Source organism: Pyxicephalus adspersus, chromosome 3 (genome assembly GCF_032062135.1).
Source record: "Pyxicephalus adspersus chromosome 3, UCB_Pads_2.0, whole genome shotgun sequence".
NCBI lineage: Eukaryota > Metazoa > Chordata > Amphibia > Anura > Pyxicephalidae > Pyxicephalus > Pyxicephalus adspersus.
In genome coordinates, this window is record NC_092860.1 from 11,662,886 (window position 1) to 11,678,917 (window position 16,032).

Genomic DNA, 16,032 nt, shown 5'->3' on the forward strand with positions numbered 1-16,032 from the left:
AAAGTGATTTCTAAAGGGAGCTGCAGATCATCACAGGCAAAATGAGTAAATGCTAGGATGAAATACATAGAAATGGGAGCAACTTTACGGGTGAAAAGTTTTCCATTTCTGTTTTGATATTTATGCAGTCCGGTCTTAAAATTTGATTCATGTTGTAACTTTTGCAAACATAGTTCCTTTCCTGTCCCCTGACTTTGCTCATATGCTGCCACCCCGTCACACGGGGTTCCAGTGGACTTTAGGTGACTTTATTAAAGCATAGAGTAGGCATGGCTACCGGGAAACCCACCCTCAGAAATGTGTGTATATATATCTACATCCTTCCCTGCAAATTTCCTGAAGAGATCATTTTGATTTATATGAAAGTCTGAATACTTGCTCCATACTTGATTTGGATCCTTATAGCAATGAAATCAGAGAGTGGCCAGGCAACTAATATTTTATAAGGAGGTCAGGAATTATGAGTTACACCATAACAGGTTAAGGTTTCCATTAAGAACAAAAACACGAGACAGGATCTTAAGAATACACAAACACATTATAAATAAATTCCAGGTCTTTTTATTTCACTGGAATGGAAAAAAAAAATACAATCACCTGACCTGCGCAAAATGTCAGATCACGATTGTACAATAAAACTTTTAAAAACCAAATAAAACACAACAATTTTTCACAAACATTTCTTTCATAAGAAACATTCTCAGGAAATATTTACACAAAGCTTTTTACAAAGCATGTTAAAAGAAAAAAAACAACATATCGTCCTTGCTCGATTGCATCTGAATCTTTTATACAAAATATGCCGCGTTGGATTGCTACAATGTTGATGGTTTACGGGTCATGGACCATTAGTAATACATAGAGAGATAGGCAGTTTCTTCGGTTTAAGACTTGAGATATCTCTTTAAGAAAAAAAAAAAAAATCAATAACTTAGGTTTGCCAACGTAAGACGGCAGTCCTGTACAGTGGTGAGTTTGGGCCGGGCCCATTTCGTACCTCCAACACTTTAGTGTATCGGCTTACGCCACTGAATAGTTAGACCTGCGACCGCTTATAAGTCGCAGTAATCCTTCCAAGCGTCAGTCCCAACAACTGAAAACGTTGAACAGTCCACAAAATCCTGGCAAGGTGGTTCTGGGTCTCAGTCCGTGTTTATTTCACACGGGTTTAATCCGTTACTTGTTGCTTCTTGATATATCCTCTGGAAGTCCCTATACCGCGGCGCACAGCCCAGCCGGGGCTCCCCAAAGTGCATTCGTCCAGTGAACAAGAACTCCCCCATTCCTGCTCGGACGCCACATTCCAGGGGCGTCCTGATCTGCCCTTTCCAACCCCCGTGTTCTTGACTGGGTTGAAATATTTTGCTTTTCTGTCTGTAAAGTCTATCAATGGATACAGAAATGATGGATTCCTGCTGCTCAAGGTCACTGCTTACTTCTCGGATAGAACCTTTGACAACTAAAAAAAAAGAGAAACAAAGTCTGTTTAGTATTTTTACAACCAATAGAAAAACTCTCATAATTGTGACCACTAACCACTAATATCTAAAAAAAATTGAAAGTCACATTCAGTTTCTTTAAATCTACATTTTTCGTTTTATACTCAATGATCTTGCCGAGTCCTTGAACAGGCTTAACCTATTACAGGGTGGCAACGTTCTGTCCCTGTCGGTTGATTGTACTCATCTGTTGCCACCCTGTCACATGGTATTCCAATGGATTTTAGGTGGCTTTACCCAAAGCACATTGGGTAGTCACCATCAGGAAAACCCACCCAAAGAAATAATATATATATATTTATCAAAATCTACAGCAATTGCACTAACATTTCCTGGGGAAGTTCATTAACTGTTTATCTTAATATTCTGGGTGCTGAATATTCAAAAAACAAAATACTCACCAAAATCACTAATGCACACTGCCAGCAAGATCTCTGTGTCACTGCAGGGTCGACAGGGATCTGGGGAGGGAAAAGAAGAAAGGTTAGTGGACATAAAAGAATAGGCCCTTTGATTGCATTTGCAGAAACAAATTTCATGCACGCTGGTTAAACTAAAGAGACTGGAATTTGGGGGTGTTGGTGGAGAAGCTTCAATACAATCCTAAATCTGGACAGAAATGAACGCCCACAGAGCGCAGCAACACAAACTCTGCATTGTTATCCTACACAAACACAAATTGCTCTCGCCTTTGCTCTTGCAGAATGGAGATTACATAGTTAATCCAAAATCATGGATTTTCCAAATATTTGTATACGGGTATTTATGGTGCAACAAAAGAAGTGTATAGATTGTATAGGATTGATAACCTAATATAGATCTCTCGCAGGGTCCATAATATCAACCAGGGCTCAGACAATAGACCCAGGGAGGGAGCATTGGGTTTGCTCTATATGTAGGAAAAAATGAGGAAATGGGTTTCCTTCCTTAATCAAAAAAAGAAAAAGAAATATCAGTTTTAAATGAAGAGGATTTTGTGGTGCTGCTCCCCCCTCCAACCTCACCGCCCAGGCACTTGCTCCCAACAACCATTATAATAAGTACTGCTTTGTCTCTCCCTCTCCCGTCTCATCTAGAATAGTGATTTCCCAACCTGCACTAAGAATCTGCACTATTCCGACATAAACAAAAGAAAAAAAAAACACTTTGTAAGAACACCAGGATTAAACTTTGAAACCATGCAAACTATTTCAATCACCTGATGATAGAAGCACTTTATCATAATACGCTGCCTGACTGGATTACACAGGAATGGAGCCGTGCAGGACCAGCTCAGTGAGCTGGAAGCATAAACCACAAATACAATTTGACAGGTTTTGTGCATGTGTGACACTTGTGTAGAATACAGAGGAAATTGCTGCCCGCCAGCGCAGAGGGTGGTGAGGCAATCGTCCTTCTTGAGCACAAAATACAAGCAATTTAGTATTATTTTTTTTTGGCCCAAAGCAAGTCCCCAATATGGCATATCGTGCATGGACTTGCAATCCAACTCTATTGCTCAATTAAAACCACAAGTGACTGAACCCTGAGGACATTTTAGCACAAGTCACCACAAGCTGCATGAAAGTCTTGTCAATCCAAGTATGACTGTATGAGCCCGCAGGCACAACAACCACTTGGCCTTCTAAACGGTCAACATGTTATAATAGAGATTACACAACTAGGAGTACAAGTGCACGGTGAAGCAATGTTTGTGAAGACAAAGTATGGAGGTTTACCGGGGAGAATGAGATCGTTTTCTAAAGCTGGATGAACCCCAAGAACTGGGTATCTAAAAAGAAATGTACATCTGCTGCCTAACCGAAGATTTTCGAGCAATAAAAATTAGATGGCTACCTAAAAATCATAATCATAGGCTGCTTACACACATGCAATAATTGTTGTTGGAAACAAATGATTAACCACCGATCGTTCGATAATCGTTAACAAAAAAAGTGCACAACGAAACAGAAGAATGAGGAATGTCGCTGGAAATGAACGACCGTCCTGGCGGATCCGTTTGGGCAACGATCGTTCACTATTGTGTGTACGGTTGTGTAGTGATTGTGGATGGTTCTGAGGTACACGTCACTTTCTGCATCGTTCAAACAATCGTATCTAATGTGTGTACATTATTGGTAGATTATAATTTAACGATCGTATCGTTTCAGCATGTACAGAATCCTGCACTATACGATCGTTCAAAATAATTGTGAATAATTGTTGATCTATCGTTAGTCGTTTGTTTTCTAACAACAATTATTGCACGTGTGTACGTAGCCATTGGCTCCTGAACTTTTACAATTACACTTCTGCTTTGATTGTAAAATCTAAGAAATGAACTCCCAAGCATCAGAAATGGATAGTATTTTAGAGCCATTTATGTCTCTACTGGTTAGATTACCCCCAACTTTTTTTTACTGGAAACACAGCAGTGAGTGAGAGAATTCACCCTAAAATGACCAGCGATGTCACTGGAACAGATGATCTTGTTTGGAGTTTATTCCTAAACTGGCAACAAGGGTATAAGGTCTCCTAAGAATAGATAGATAAGGCTGTATAGGGAATCTTAATCTTGCAATATTTTTTAATAATGTGACTGAGACCACCATATAAAGCCCCATGTCCCACTAAACATTGTCACTTCTTTTTCTGTAGCCACAAAAGTTCTAGTTCAAATAAATGTTCAAATAAGATGAAATAAGATGAAAACTCCAATACAGGGTTATTGACAGAAGTACAAAAAACTGAGGGGTTATTATCCATACTCTAACTTAAATTAGGATGTTTTTGTCACTTTTATTCACCTAGCCCACCTAGTTCCACCCTAATAAAGGCCCAAGTGGTACCTAATGAATGCACAGTTGGATTTCACAAAAATATTTTTATTTAATTCCTATATTCTTATTGATTTCTTGTTCTTTCATGCTTGAGCGAAGGCAGTAGAAGCCAAAGACAACGATCTCAATGAAGAGGACATCCAGTAATTCCCCATCCATAAATTAGTACATGGGCATTCTCCAAGCAATTTCCATACAACCAAGGCTCTTGCCATTTTTTGTGACCCTGTCGACTTCTTTTTTAATTCATCAACATGTTATTTAAAGAAAAGATTTCCTCTTCTAGAAAAATCATTTTTAGAATGTTAAAAGCGGACACTAATTGTGGTTGTTGTGGGTTACAGGAAACCATTTCAGCAAGTTAATAAAGAAATCCCTTAGCCTGCAAATTCAGAAGCCAGGACCTAGAAAGGTTTTAGAAAGATTGACATTCAAACATCAGCATGTTAAATCTCCCTGGAAAAGGCCAAAGTTTCTCCTTACAGATATCTAAACAAGCTTGTATTCATCAGACCTAAAAAAAAGGCAATGTTTTACTACGTTCTTCTAAAGCTTAGGGTACTGTAATTCAGCTATATGCAGGATAATGCCGGCATTGTGTGGGTCAGCTGCCACAACCTACAGGGAACTACTTTATAAAGATTTTGCCAGTATCCTTAGGTAACCTGAGGCAGCTCCTTCATGGGGCCCTGGAAGGCCTCCGCTGGCTGCTAGGACCAGGAGATGTAATTACACCGTTTCTTGCAAGCTCCAGCTGCTGTTAGCTACTTGCTCTATGATCACTATGTGAACATACCATGGGATGAACAAGAGACAATACTTGTTGGACAACAAGCCAAGATGGAGCTGGTGCTTCCAGTAGAGAGACAGAGAACCCCTCAACCACCCCTAAATATATGAACATGTCCAGTACGGGGATTGGTGTGATTGGTTCTCTGAACGCCTATATTGGTTGATACCCAAAATACTTTCATAAAAAAGTCCATTGTGGCCCAGTGAAGAAGGTCCTGCTCTAGGGAGACAATATTCTGTCAGGTGCAACCCAAGTGGCAATGCCAACACTTAGCAGGTCAACTATTTTCACCATCAGAGCAATGATGTGCAGTGGATATGAAAGGATATAAGAAATCAAAAGCCTAGGAAAGCATAAGTTTATAAAACAAAAAGCATGGCAAATGTTTATGATATACTGAGCTTTAGCAATCCAAATGTCATGACCCCATTGATCAAGGTCCTCCAGCCAATTGTCATGTTGGCCTGTGCACCCAATAAGTACTATTTGTTATATAGGGTCACATAGACATGAACCCGAGAAACCACCATTTCCAAAACCACTCGACTGATTTTCCTTGAAGTGAATGGTGATCGTGTTTTCAGTTCAACCTCCGAGAAGAGAAATCACAGCCCCAGAACCAGACAAGTCAAATTACACAGCACAAGAGGCAGATTAAAGAGGTAAAAGAATAAGAAAGAAGCTGCAACATCTTGACAGACATCTTGAACACCAAAGGGGTCTGAAGGCTTAACCCCAGCTGCCCCAACAAGCACCTGACAGCTTACGGCTTTTGAAATCCTAAAGACGTGAAGAAGCAAGGGTGCAATTCAAGACCAGTCTACCAAAAAATGAAGTTCTGATCCCTCTCTGCAGTTATGTAGCACTTTATAGCTTGAATTAGACAACAAAACAAGACGATATTGCGCTTAAAGCATTTCTAGTAGTTCCCCAATGAATGCAACCAATGTTTATTTTTGGGCCCGGCTACATGGAAAAGTACACAGATTCCTTTACGAAAGCAAAAGAATGTTCTTTAAATCCAACAAAACAGTTTGCCATGTGATGACAACATACCATACAATGCATGGTCCTTATCATCCAAAGTTACCATTTGACTTTAAATTAACCATATAGACAATGCAAAGGGATACTGGTGGCCTTTAAATCCCCTTTTTGGCATTTTGGCCTTTTTACAAACTCAGGAGCTTGCCATTGTTCAAAATTGCTAATTACCACTACAAGTTAGACAATTAAGGATTAGCACCTATCTACAAAGACCTTTTATTCATCAAATTCAGCCATTTAACTGCAAGCATTATGCTCTCCACAACAAAACACCCTGTTAGCCTATGGTAAACAGCAACTTTTAAGAGTAATTGCTCATTTCCTATTTCAAGAGAACCCACCACAAAGCAAAATTTCTTTGTTTGAAGTTTAGATCCTCTGGTCTTAATGCTAGTATCAGGGCAGTAAAAAACAATAAATTCTGCTTCAGTTGCCAATAACAAATATACAAAAGTGGTCTGAAAAAAACAGCAGAACCTTCCGTGGCTTTTGGGGTATTTTTATTAAAAAAAAAAACTACAGCTGTGTCCTTCCTAAAGCACAATGCAAGGAAAGATATGCAAGGCAGTTTGGACAGTGACTGAATATCCATGTAAAAAAGAGAACCAGTTGCTAACCTAGAAGCAAAATAAAGGTCTCCAACCCTGCCAGACAGGGCTGTGCAAAACTCGGGACTTGATTAACCAAAATACAAGTTGCCTGGCCAGTAGAACAGCTCCCATATGTGTATTTTATCTGAATGTGGCTATTTGCCTGCAGATTAGGCTTTAACATAAGAAAAAAAGCCTGTCTATTCAAAAAGATCTCCAGCTATGTTTAAAGTCTAAAGGTCATCTTTTCCACCCAAATTTCTTGAAGAGGTGATCAGCCCTAAGACCCAAAAACACCACTAGAACATAGGAGTTACCTAAACCGTTCTGAAAATTGTAGCACTTTTGTTTCGTTGTGTACATTTGTCAGAAACAATTAACTACTTGTCCTAATCTGGAGGGAAGTTCAGTAGATGTGTATCACATGGGCTGAGGAAACCGGCTCCTTCTAGATTATGTTAAAAAAGAAGAAAGCAGGAACAAGGGGGAAAAGATCATTAGATGGCATTAAGATAAATAGGTTGTGGTTAGAACGGCTAAGCAAGTTTTTACACTTTGTGTCAGCTCAGCTGAAAGCTGTGTGCTCATAGTTTGCAAAATCACACTTTTATAATACATGAAACTAAAACAGTAAAAAGTAAAATGATATAAAAAGATGTACAATTGGGGGCTGAGCCTGGAACACTGAAGTTACAATAAAAAAGATCTTTACAACACCAACAATAGAACAATAGTATTCCAGTGCCAATTATCTCTGTATATCCCATTGAACAATACAGAAAACCACAGGGGAGCCCTTGGATTTACATAAGCCCTGGTAATAGCATAGAAAAAAGTTGGAAATGGTGAACATATTCAGCAAAGATGCTTGTTTTTGCACAGCATTAAAAATATCTCTTAGTGTTAGGGTCAGCTGCTGGTATTTTTTGGCTGAAGCATAGGCAGACAACTAAACATATAGTGGAGAATCCCATGTGAACTGTAAATACAATTGCCCTTGGTGCAGTTGGATTTGTGATCCGACAATCCCAACAACCCCGGCCAATTATTAGCCTTCCCTGTAGTAACAGCACATTCTGCCTAAAGTCCAATTTCAAACTCAAATATTACGGCAGATCTTTAATCTCATGTTTCCATGAAAAGGTAAGTGACTGTAACCGGACCTTTTGGTGGGAGCAACTTTGAGGTCCCTGGCTTCTTCTGATCCCTTGGCTCTCACCAAGTTCCTTAGCAATTAGTAAATAAAAACATGCCATTAAAACAGCCCACACTACAGAATCATGAACAAGTGAACACAATACTCTAAGTCTACCTTTACAGCCAACATAATACAAAACAGACACACAAATGTGTTTGTCCAGTCACAGCCAGTTGGTTGCGGAGGGGGCAAAAGGGAACTTTATACTCGTGTCAAGACTACTGGGCCATAAAATCCAAAGCAGGGGCCATTTCCTCATGTAGGAGAAGGTGCTACCACCGTTTTAATTAACTGGGTTAATCAGTCAACTAGTACGGCGCTAAGGAGAAGAAGAAATGTGCCCAAGGATAAGTATAGCCAAAAGAGGGAAGGAAAAAAAATACAAAAGTCCTTCACTTAGAGGTCATCGAAGGCACTCGACTTGGAGGTTATTTTTAAACCACTTCTGATTTCAGACTGTTGGAGTAAACGTAGATTCTTTCTAGCTTTGTTTTTAAGATATAAACATTAGGTGTTTGTAAGGCAAAATTGTGCCTTTGTAGAATGTTTTATGGATTATGAGCTACAAGAGGCACTGTCTACTAATCTGTGATCGCATCTGAGTATTGAGTAAAAGGTAAAAGTTACACCCAATAATAAAAGAACAAAGCAACACGAGAAGAGAGCAGTGACTGATGTATAAAATTAGCAAAATGTTTACGTCTGTGAGCTTATTATGAAGCTCTGTCAAGCTCCATCCATGTAGCAATAGGGACACCCTATCCTTCACTATAACCCATGTTTGTTTGGGACTAGCAATAGGCTCACCAGCTCCTTTATCCCTCCGGATTCTTTGGGGTTAGCATTGGGGGTCACGTCTATCTTTACCCGCTCTAATTCTTTGGAACTAGGATTGGTCTCGTGTTTTCTTTTTTACTTTCCCCGTTTCCTGGGGACTCAAAATGAAGATACCTCCTTCCTTTATCACCCTGCTTTGTTAGGACTAGCATTGAGGCCACCTCCTCATTAACCTTCTATTTCTTTAGGACTAGCATACGGGTCATCTCTTACCACCCATTGTTCTTTGGGACTAGCATAGTGGTCACATCTTAATTCCCATAGTTCTTTAAGACTAGCATAGGGGTTTCCTACCTGCCATGTTTGTTTGGGACTAGCATAAGGGTCACCTCTTACCTCCCGAATTTCTTTGGGACTAGCATTAAGGTCACCTCCTCCTGCTTAATTTGGGTCTAGCATTGGGGTCACCTCTTAACTACCATGGTTCTTTAGCTCTAGCATAGGAGTCACCTCTTACCTGCCGTGTTTCTTTGGGACTAGCATAACGCTCACCTCTTACCTCCCTGTATTTTTTTGGGACTAGCATAAAGGTGACCTCTTGGATCCCCGAATTTCTTTGGGACTAGCATAAGGAGCACCTCTTGCCTCCTATATTTCTTTGGGACTAGCATTAAGGTCACCTCCTCCTGTTTATTTGGGTCTAGCATTGAGGTCACCATCTCTTTTACATTCTTCTGTCCTTGGATCTAGCATCCTCTTCCCTCTTTTTATTGGGCTAGAATAGAAGCCACCTCCTCTTTTACCATCCTTTTTTCTTTGGTTCTGTTCTTTTTTTTTTTACAGAAGATTGAAAAACAAGTTCTACTCACAGGGGGCTTTCAGTGGGATTAGTGGATGCAAAATTCTCTCACTTGCATATATCAGCTCAGGTCAGCCTTACAAGATTGTCCCCGCCCTATAATTGCAAAGCTTTAAGGACCTTTTACTGGAGAACCCTTTTAGGAACCTAACTCAAACAAGACATCCATGACCATAGAAAAGCAATAAAAACCAAGAGTAATCATTACAGCACATTGCCAGTGACTCTTCGAAATGCTTTTCGGGTGTGTCAGTCATAATAACACACACCCCTCTCATTTGTTGTGATCCTATAAATGACTGGCACTCCGGGGAGTCTCTGCAGGATCAACAACTTATAATCAGAATGTTGTGAGCCGACTACACACCGCGTAAGCCGGGAGGACGGCCATTAAAGTATTTAAAAACTGGGTGTATGTGATCTTGTAAACAGCATCACATGCAATTAAATGGGGATCAGCGAAACGTTTTGACAGCTAGTCACCAGCGGTGGCAAACCAGAGCACCGCGCTCGTGGCTTAGTCAGTGATGTCATTAGATGGTTCACCCTTAGTAATGCTGGAATTAATTTAATGTAGAAGAGTTACTAATAATTACCTAAATAAAAACTTTGCTGCAATTAAAGGAAGACAACCAACCAGCTAATAAAAAAGGTGCTAAATCCAAACCAACATGCTTATTGCTATTTAAAGAACAGCCAAACCCAGGAACATGAATGTCAAATTGCAGCGCACAGTTGTGCATTTGTTTGCCTTTTTCAGACTTATCCCTTTTATTGTCACCTGGTGATCCTGCCTGTAACAAACTTATTTGGAACATATCACAAGGAAGCCAATGAATAAATCTTATTATCAACTTATATAAACATTCCCCTTATGCTTCTGGTCTTTGTAACTGATGAAAGAGTTAAATGTAGAGGGGCAAATCTTAGATTAGCCAACCATAGCCAGCCAACGGTATAGGAACAACTCCTGCCTTGGATTACCTCAACAGCTTTAAAGGGGAGCTAGTTAAATAAAATCCACTTTCCAAGAAATAAAACTGGATATGACATTACTAATGGATATTTCAGACGCAAATCTACTTTAAAAAAAATATTGCTTCCCCCTAAGCAGCAGCACAGAAATTCATTAAAAGAGACGGCGGAATAAAATAACTTGGAGCGATCATCTTTTGTAGCTTCCACAGTGCCACCTAGCTCACTGACAGGGTATTGCAAAAATTTAAAAATTCTCCTGCGTTAGGAGGCACTACAGATGAAGAGGATTCAACCAGAAAATTGGTTAAGGGGTTCCTTTCACTGTTCCCTTACCATGAATAGCGTGCAAGTCTGAGAGCGTCCTCCGGCTAATAAGCTCATACTGGAAGCCGGTGATCTTCCGGCTAATGTCCAACTGCGGTGTGGCCTCGATGAACAACACTCCTTGGTCCTGGCCAAAGCAATAGACTTTGTTGGGGAGGTGTTCGTCATCCCGAACTAACATTTTAAGTTCTCCAGTTTTTTCCAAATAAATATTAGATCCTTTGGAGTCTTTGAAAGGTTTTATACAGACAGTCAAATGCTCAGAGGCAGACAAAGTGTTGGGGAGAAGGTTGACGATGAGAGCTCCCGTTGGGTAGAGCCATTCAACCGATCCTTCCGAACAACGGAGGTACACCTGCTCCACTTCCTTCTTGTGCGGTTCGTGGGTCAGCCCGCTAGAGGAGAAAAAAAAGATGAGACATAAAGGGTAGCATGCAAAGTTTTCAAAAAGTTTAGCAAAAGTTTTAAAAATTTTGAGTTTTTTTTTTTTTTTTTTACACGACTTAAAAGTTTTGGAACAAATGCACCCAACCTAGCCTGTAGCAAATGTTTAATTCACTGTCACAGAATTTTATTTTTTGCCAGCAGCAATATTTTTTTTTCTAAAGCCAACATAAGAACAAAGATCTATAACATGGAGACGACAAGAATACAAGGATAACAATACAACAATATACAATGGCACATGTTGAGAGGACCCTGGTTGCTGGGGCTTGCAATCATGTGATAAAGCAGTTTGCTTCTGCAGGTCATAGTCAAGCAAGCATATCAAATAGCTGGTTCAGTCTTTCCAAAAACAAACCCTTCATTGTACCGGGTGTACTGTGTGCAGAGGTACATTACAGCCACATAGTCTGCTGGATTTAGTTCTTCTGGGACTCTTACAGTCAACGCTGCTGAGACTTGTAGTTTCTTTACAAGTAAAAAAAAATGGTACAAAATGGTCAGATGGCATTTTGGGTGCCTCTTTACCGAAACCCAACAAACCAGGGACTGATGTCACCGGCTAGATATTTTCATCTTTTATTCAAACGTTTCAGCTTTACCAGCTGGGAGAGATTACAGCAGATCATACAGAACTGATTACCGATCTCTAAACCTCTTTAGATTTACTTTGCATCTGATTACTATTAGTTAAACAAAACAGGAAAGTGAATTTAAAAGGGCTGAACAGAAGCAAACCTATTGCCCTTTTATGTAAAATCCACACAGGGGTGACATGAGCTTGGGGCAAATGATTAAGATGCAAGGTTCGATCATTTTCATGTGACATGTGATCACGCTGATCTTAATCAAGAAACTTTTTACTTAAATGAAACTTTTGCAAGTCAAAGATGCCAACATGGAAAAAGTAAGTGAATAATGCAAATGACAATGGAACAGATGAGTGGAATTGCAGCAAAGAGAACAAGTTGCAGTTGTACATAAAACATAATTGGGGGTCCTGAGCCAAGTGCACCCCTTTAGCCTCCTCTGCACCCCACAGGCAAACTTTATATTAGTTCTGTATGATATAGTTGTATTGTATATACAACAGTGTAACAACACAAAGAAATTACTTTAATTTGAAGGTCAAGCGTGACGACTCCTCAGCATTGACTCGTCCGGTTACACACAAAGTGTGTCACTTACATAAGTGACAAAGTTCTGAGTAACCTTATTAGCAAATGCCACCCAGCCACCCACAGCTGCCTTACAGGAAATTAAAGAAATATGTAGCTGTTAATTGTGGTTGACTTGCTGTGTGCCAGTAATCTTAGAATTAAAAAGTCACCCTGATATATATGTGAGTGCCATGTCATAGCTATGGTTATTAGGGAACGTACAGGCTGGATTCAGGAATGACAGGTACTCTTTAAAGCCTCTCTGGACAAGAAGTAGTTTTCCAGCATTTGGCACAAAGAAGTCTCTGTGACCACCTGATGATCAGTCACTTGGGATGGGTCAGAGCGGACTTTGAGCTGGAGTCAACCTTTGACTTCAATCAGCTTAAGAATATAAAAAAAGAAAGGGACTTTATAGGGTAGTGCGGGTCAGACCGGTGCTGCCAGGCTGATTTTGAATTGCAGTAGTTATTGCAGCATTCCTTTGGTAGATTGGTGTTGCTACAAAACCAATTTTTTTTTAAAGATTTAAAATCAGTAAAAACTCAGCACAATGCTGCCTGGGGTGTATAGGTGGAATATGGGGGTCAGTTGTTACATAGCAAAGTCATGATCTGGCAATGGAACTACAAGGCACAGCATGTCCTTAACCCCAAACATCACTCTGTGCTATCCTTAGCACTGAAATAAATTATAGAAAAATGTTTACAAAACCAAAAGAAAGTTTCATGCAAAATCTGTAAATCTGTTCAAATTCATCCAAGGAGGGTAGTAAACTTTGCAACTTGAAATAACTCTGAGCTTTGATGTGTGGTGACAACACCTCTGCAGATGTTCCAGGACAGCAGGGGACAAGGTGACAAATGGTCTCTTACCTTCCTTTCCAATTGCACATATCGCTGGGGTACTGCACAGATCTCCCCCTGCCCATCATCACAGACACCATGAAGACACTCAGCAGGATCCTCCTGAGCATGATTGCAGCCAGGGGACACCAACACCAAGAGGAGCTCAGCAAAGGGGCCACTAGGCAATAATCCAGGAGAGGATGGCAGTGCCAGGCAGAGAGGGCATTGCCCAGGGAAGGAGAGCCGACTTAGCCAGGAGCTCCAAGGTTTGCTCTCCCCATCACTAGGACGGGCGGACCGAAACCAACAGCAGCAGCAGCAGCGCAAACACCCTCCGATCCAGCACAGTGTGCACTGACTGCCTGCAGACTGAGCGCTCAGCACACAGCCACCCGGACACGCCCACAGGGGGACGGCTTAAGGAAAGGGGATTGGTCACAAAGTTACTAGTGACACGCCCACCTCCTCCCCGTCTCTACTAACTTTACACAAGTTTACAAACTTAGTCCAGAGCAGAGGAGAATTCCTGAAATCTTGTACACAAGCACCCTCTATCCAAAATAAGGAAATAAATATGTGTAGTACATACCTTTAGCGTTACAGTGTACTGATCAATACACACATTTTATTTCAATTGACTTTTAATCTGATTGGTTTTATCCATAGCATCGACTAATAATCAAAAATTATTGGCACGCTGCAGATGCTGAACAATCAATTTAATTTTTTGTGATTGAAATATTATTATTATTAATATAAATACTAAACACGTTTTAAATAGCGCTAACATGTTACGCAGCGCTGTACATTATATAGTGGTTGCAAATGACAGACAGTGACACAGGAGGAGAAGAGGACCTTGCCCTGAAGAGCTTACAATCTATGAAATGCAGAACTGATCACTAGGTTTTGATTTGATTCTATCAATTACAAAAAATTCGATCAATTGCAGGTCTCCATATTTGTTTTATTGATGGAAATTTTCCAACTTTACTGAGGTTCTTTCAATTCTGATTGCATTGGGTCGATTGAATTCATAAAAAAGAAGCAATAATCAATAAATGATCAATTTCTTATCGATTCAATAAAAGGAGCAATAGGTTACGCAATCAAAATCAAATCAAGATCTTGAGCTCTGGCGGGACAGATTTGACTCTGAGGTTCCTTGGAGTTTCCCTATTTAATGTACAGCACTGCGTAATATGTTGGCACTATATAAATCCTGTTTATTATTATTAATAATAGTAATAATATTAACATATTATTTAGGCTCCTGTTACACCTGAGTGTTCTTTAGTATGGAATGCACAGTATCTTTATCAAATGCATTGCAATATATAGCGCATTTATCTGAACTCGTCCACAACGCATCTAAAATATTACATGCCAGGATTTTCTTGCAGCGACCCAGCACACAGATCGATCACTTCCCTGCACTACTGCTGCTTTACAATGCATGTGTGCTGCAGTGTCTTATGTTTATGTGTTGGGGTTCTATATAAAATGAATGCCGACCCAACTTACTACTTTCTGTTGTAATGTGTTTGCCAATGCGCACAGTGCTATGTGTGTATATGTTGCATACATCAGCGCATTGCATTGCCATTCATTTTAAATGCCACCCTGGCACACTAAGGCATGCAATGACAACTTTGCATTCCAGTACATCACAACACTGCAAAAGAAAATGTGCCATGTCTGTTTTTTAGAAGGTTTATTGGTGCATTGTCATCCCATTAGTCTGATGGAATACAATGCAGAATACCACATGTTCAGCAACACAATGTTGTGCAATGAAAAAGAGAATGGACCCCAAAGCTGTTTAATTTGTAGGACAGATTCCTTTAGAGTAGACTTTAGACCAGACTTTTTGCTTTTATTAACTAAAGTTGCGTACACACATGCAATTTTTGTCATTGGAAAGGATCTTTTCTGATGCATGATGCATGTTCTGCTCTATGGGGGGGGGGGGGGGGTGAGCGAAGGAGCAGCACCCAGCTGTGCTCTCTCCCCCTTCCCTTATTATTATTATTTATTTATTTATTTATATAGCGCCAACATATTACGCAGCGCTGTAATATGCAATATGCACTTCCATATCTTTCGGCCAGGACAGATCCATGGAGGATGAACAACAAGGTCAGTACACATGCCAGATTTTCGTCTGATTATCGGGTGAAAAAAATTTGACATGTGTACGTAGCTTTAGAATAGAGCAGAGCAGGGATGTCTGTGTCCCCACCGGGTAGGTTCAGCCCATGAACCAGAAGGGGTACCTGGTGTCCCTTTTTGCCAGCTGTGGTTCTGACCCAGCCACAGAAGCACCCAATGAAGTTGGATGGTTTCATTCCCTTTTACCATAATTTTGGAACTTTGTTGAGTGGGGGAGGGTTTGTTGGGTAAATCGCAGAGCAGGGGCGGGACTATTATTATTATCATTATTATTATTATTATTATTATTAATAAACAGGATTTATATAGCGACAACATATTACACAGCGCTGTACATTAAATAGGGGTTGCAAATGACAGACAGATATAGACAGTGACACAGGAGGAGGAGAGTTTACAATCTAGTAGGTGAGGGAATTAACACACAATATGAGGGTAGAATAGAGAGAAGATACTTTAACCCCAAAAATGCCAAAATGCCCCCCTGCCCATAAACTGTGGACTTCTTTTGCAGCATAGGGTGC

At 40.2% G+C, this 16,032-nt stretch overlaps 1 protein-coding gene across 1 annotated transcript; it reads right to left on the reverse strand.

The window, feature by feature from the left end:
• Positions 1-545: 545 nt before the first annotated feature.
• Positions 546-13,696, reverse strand: METRNL (meteorin like, glial cell differentiation regulator). Its single transcript, XM_072403589.1, has 4 exons — positions 13,364-13,696; positions 10,894-11,279; positions 1,901-1,960; positions 546-1,459 (listed from the first exon to the last, which is right to left on the reverse strand). Exons 1-4 carry the CDS (start codon positions 13,462-13,464, stop codon positions 1,143-1,145), a joined length of 864 nt encoding a protein of 287 aa, XP_072259690.1. The 5' UTR covers positions 13,465-13,696; the 3' UTR covers positions 546-1,142.
• Positions 13,697-16,032: the final 2,336 nt, after the last annotated feature.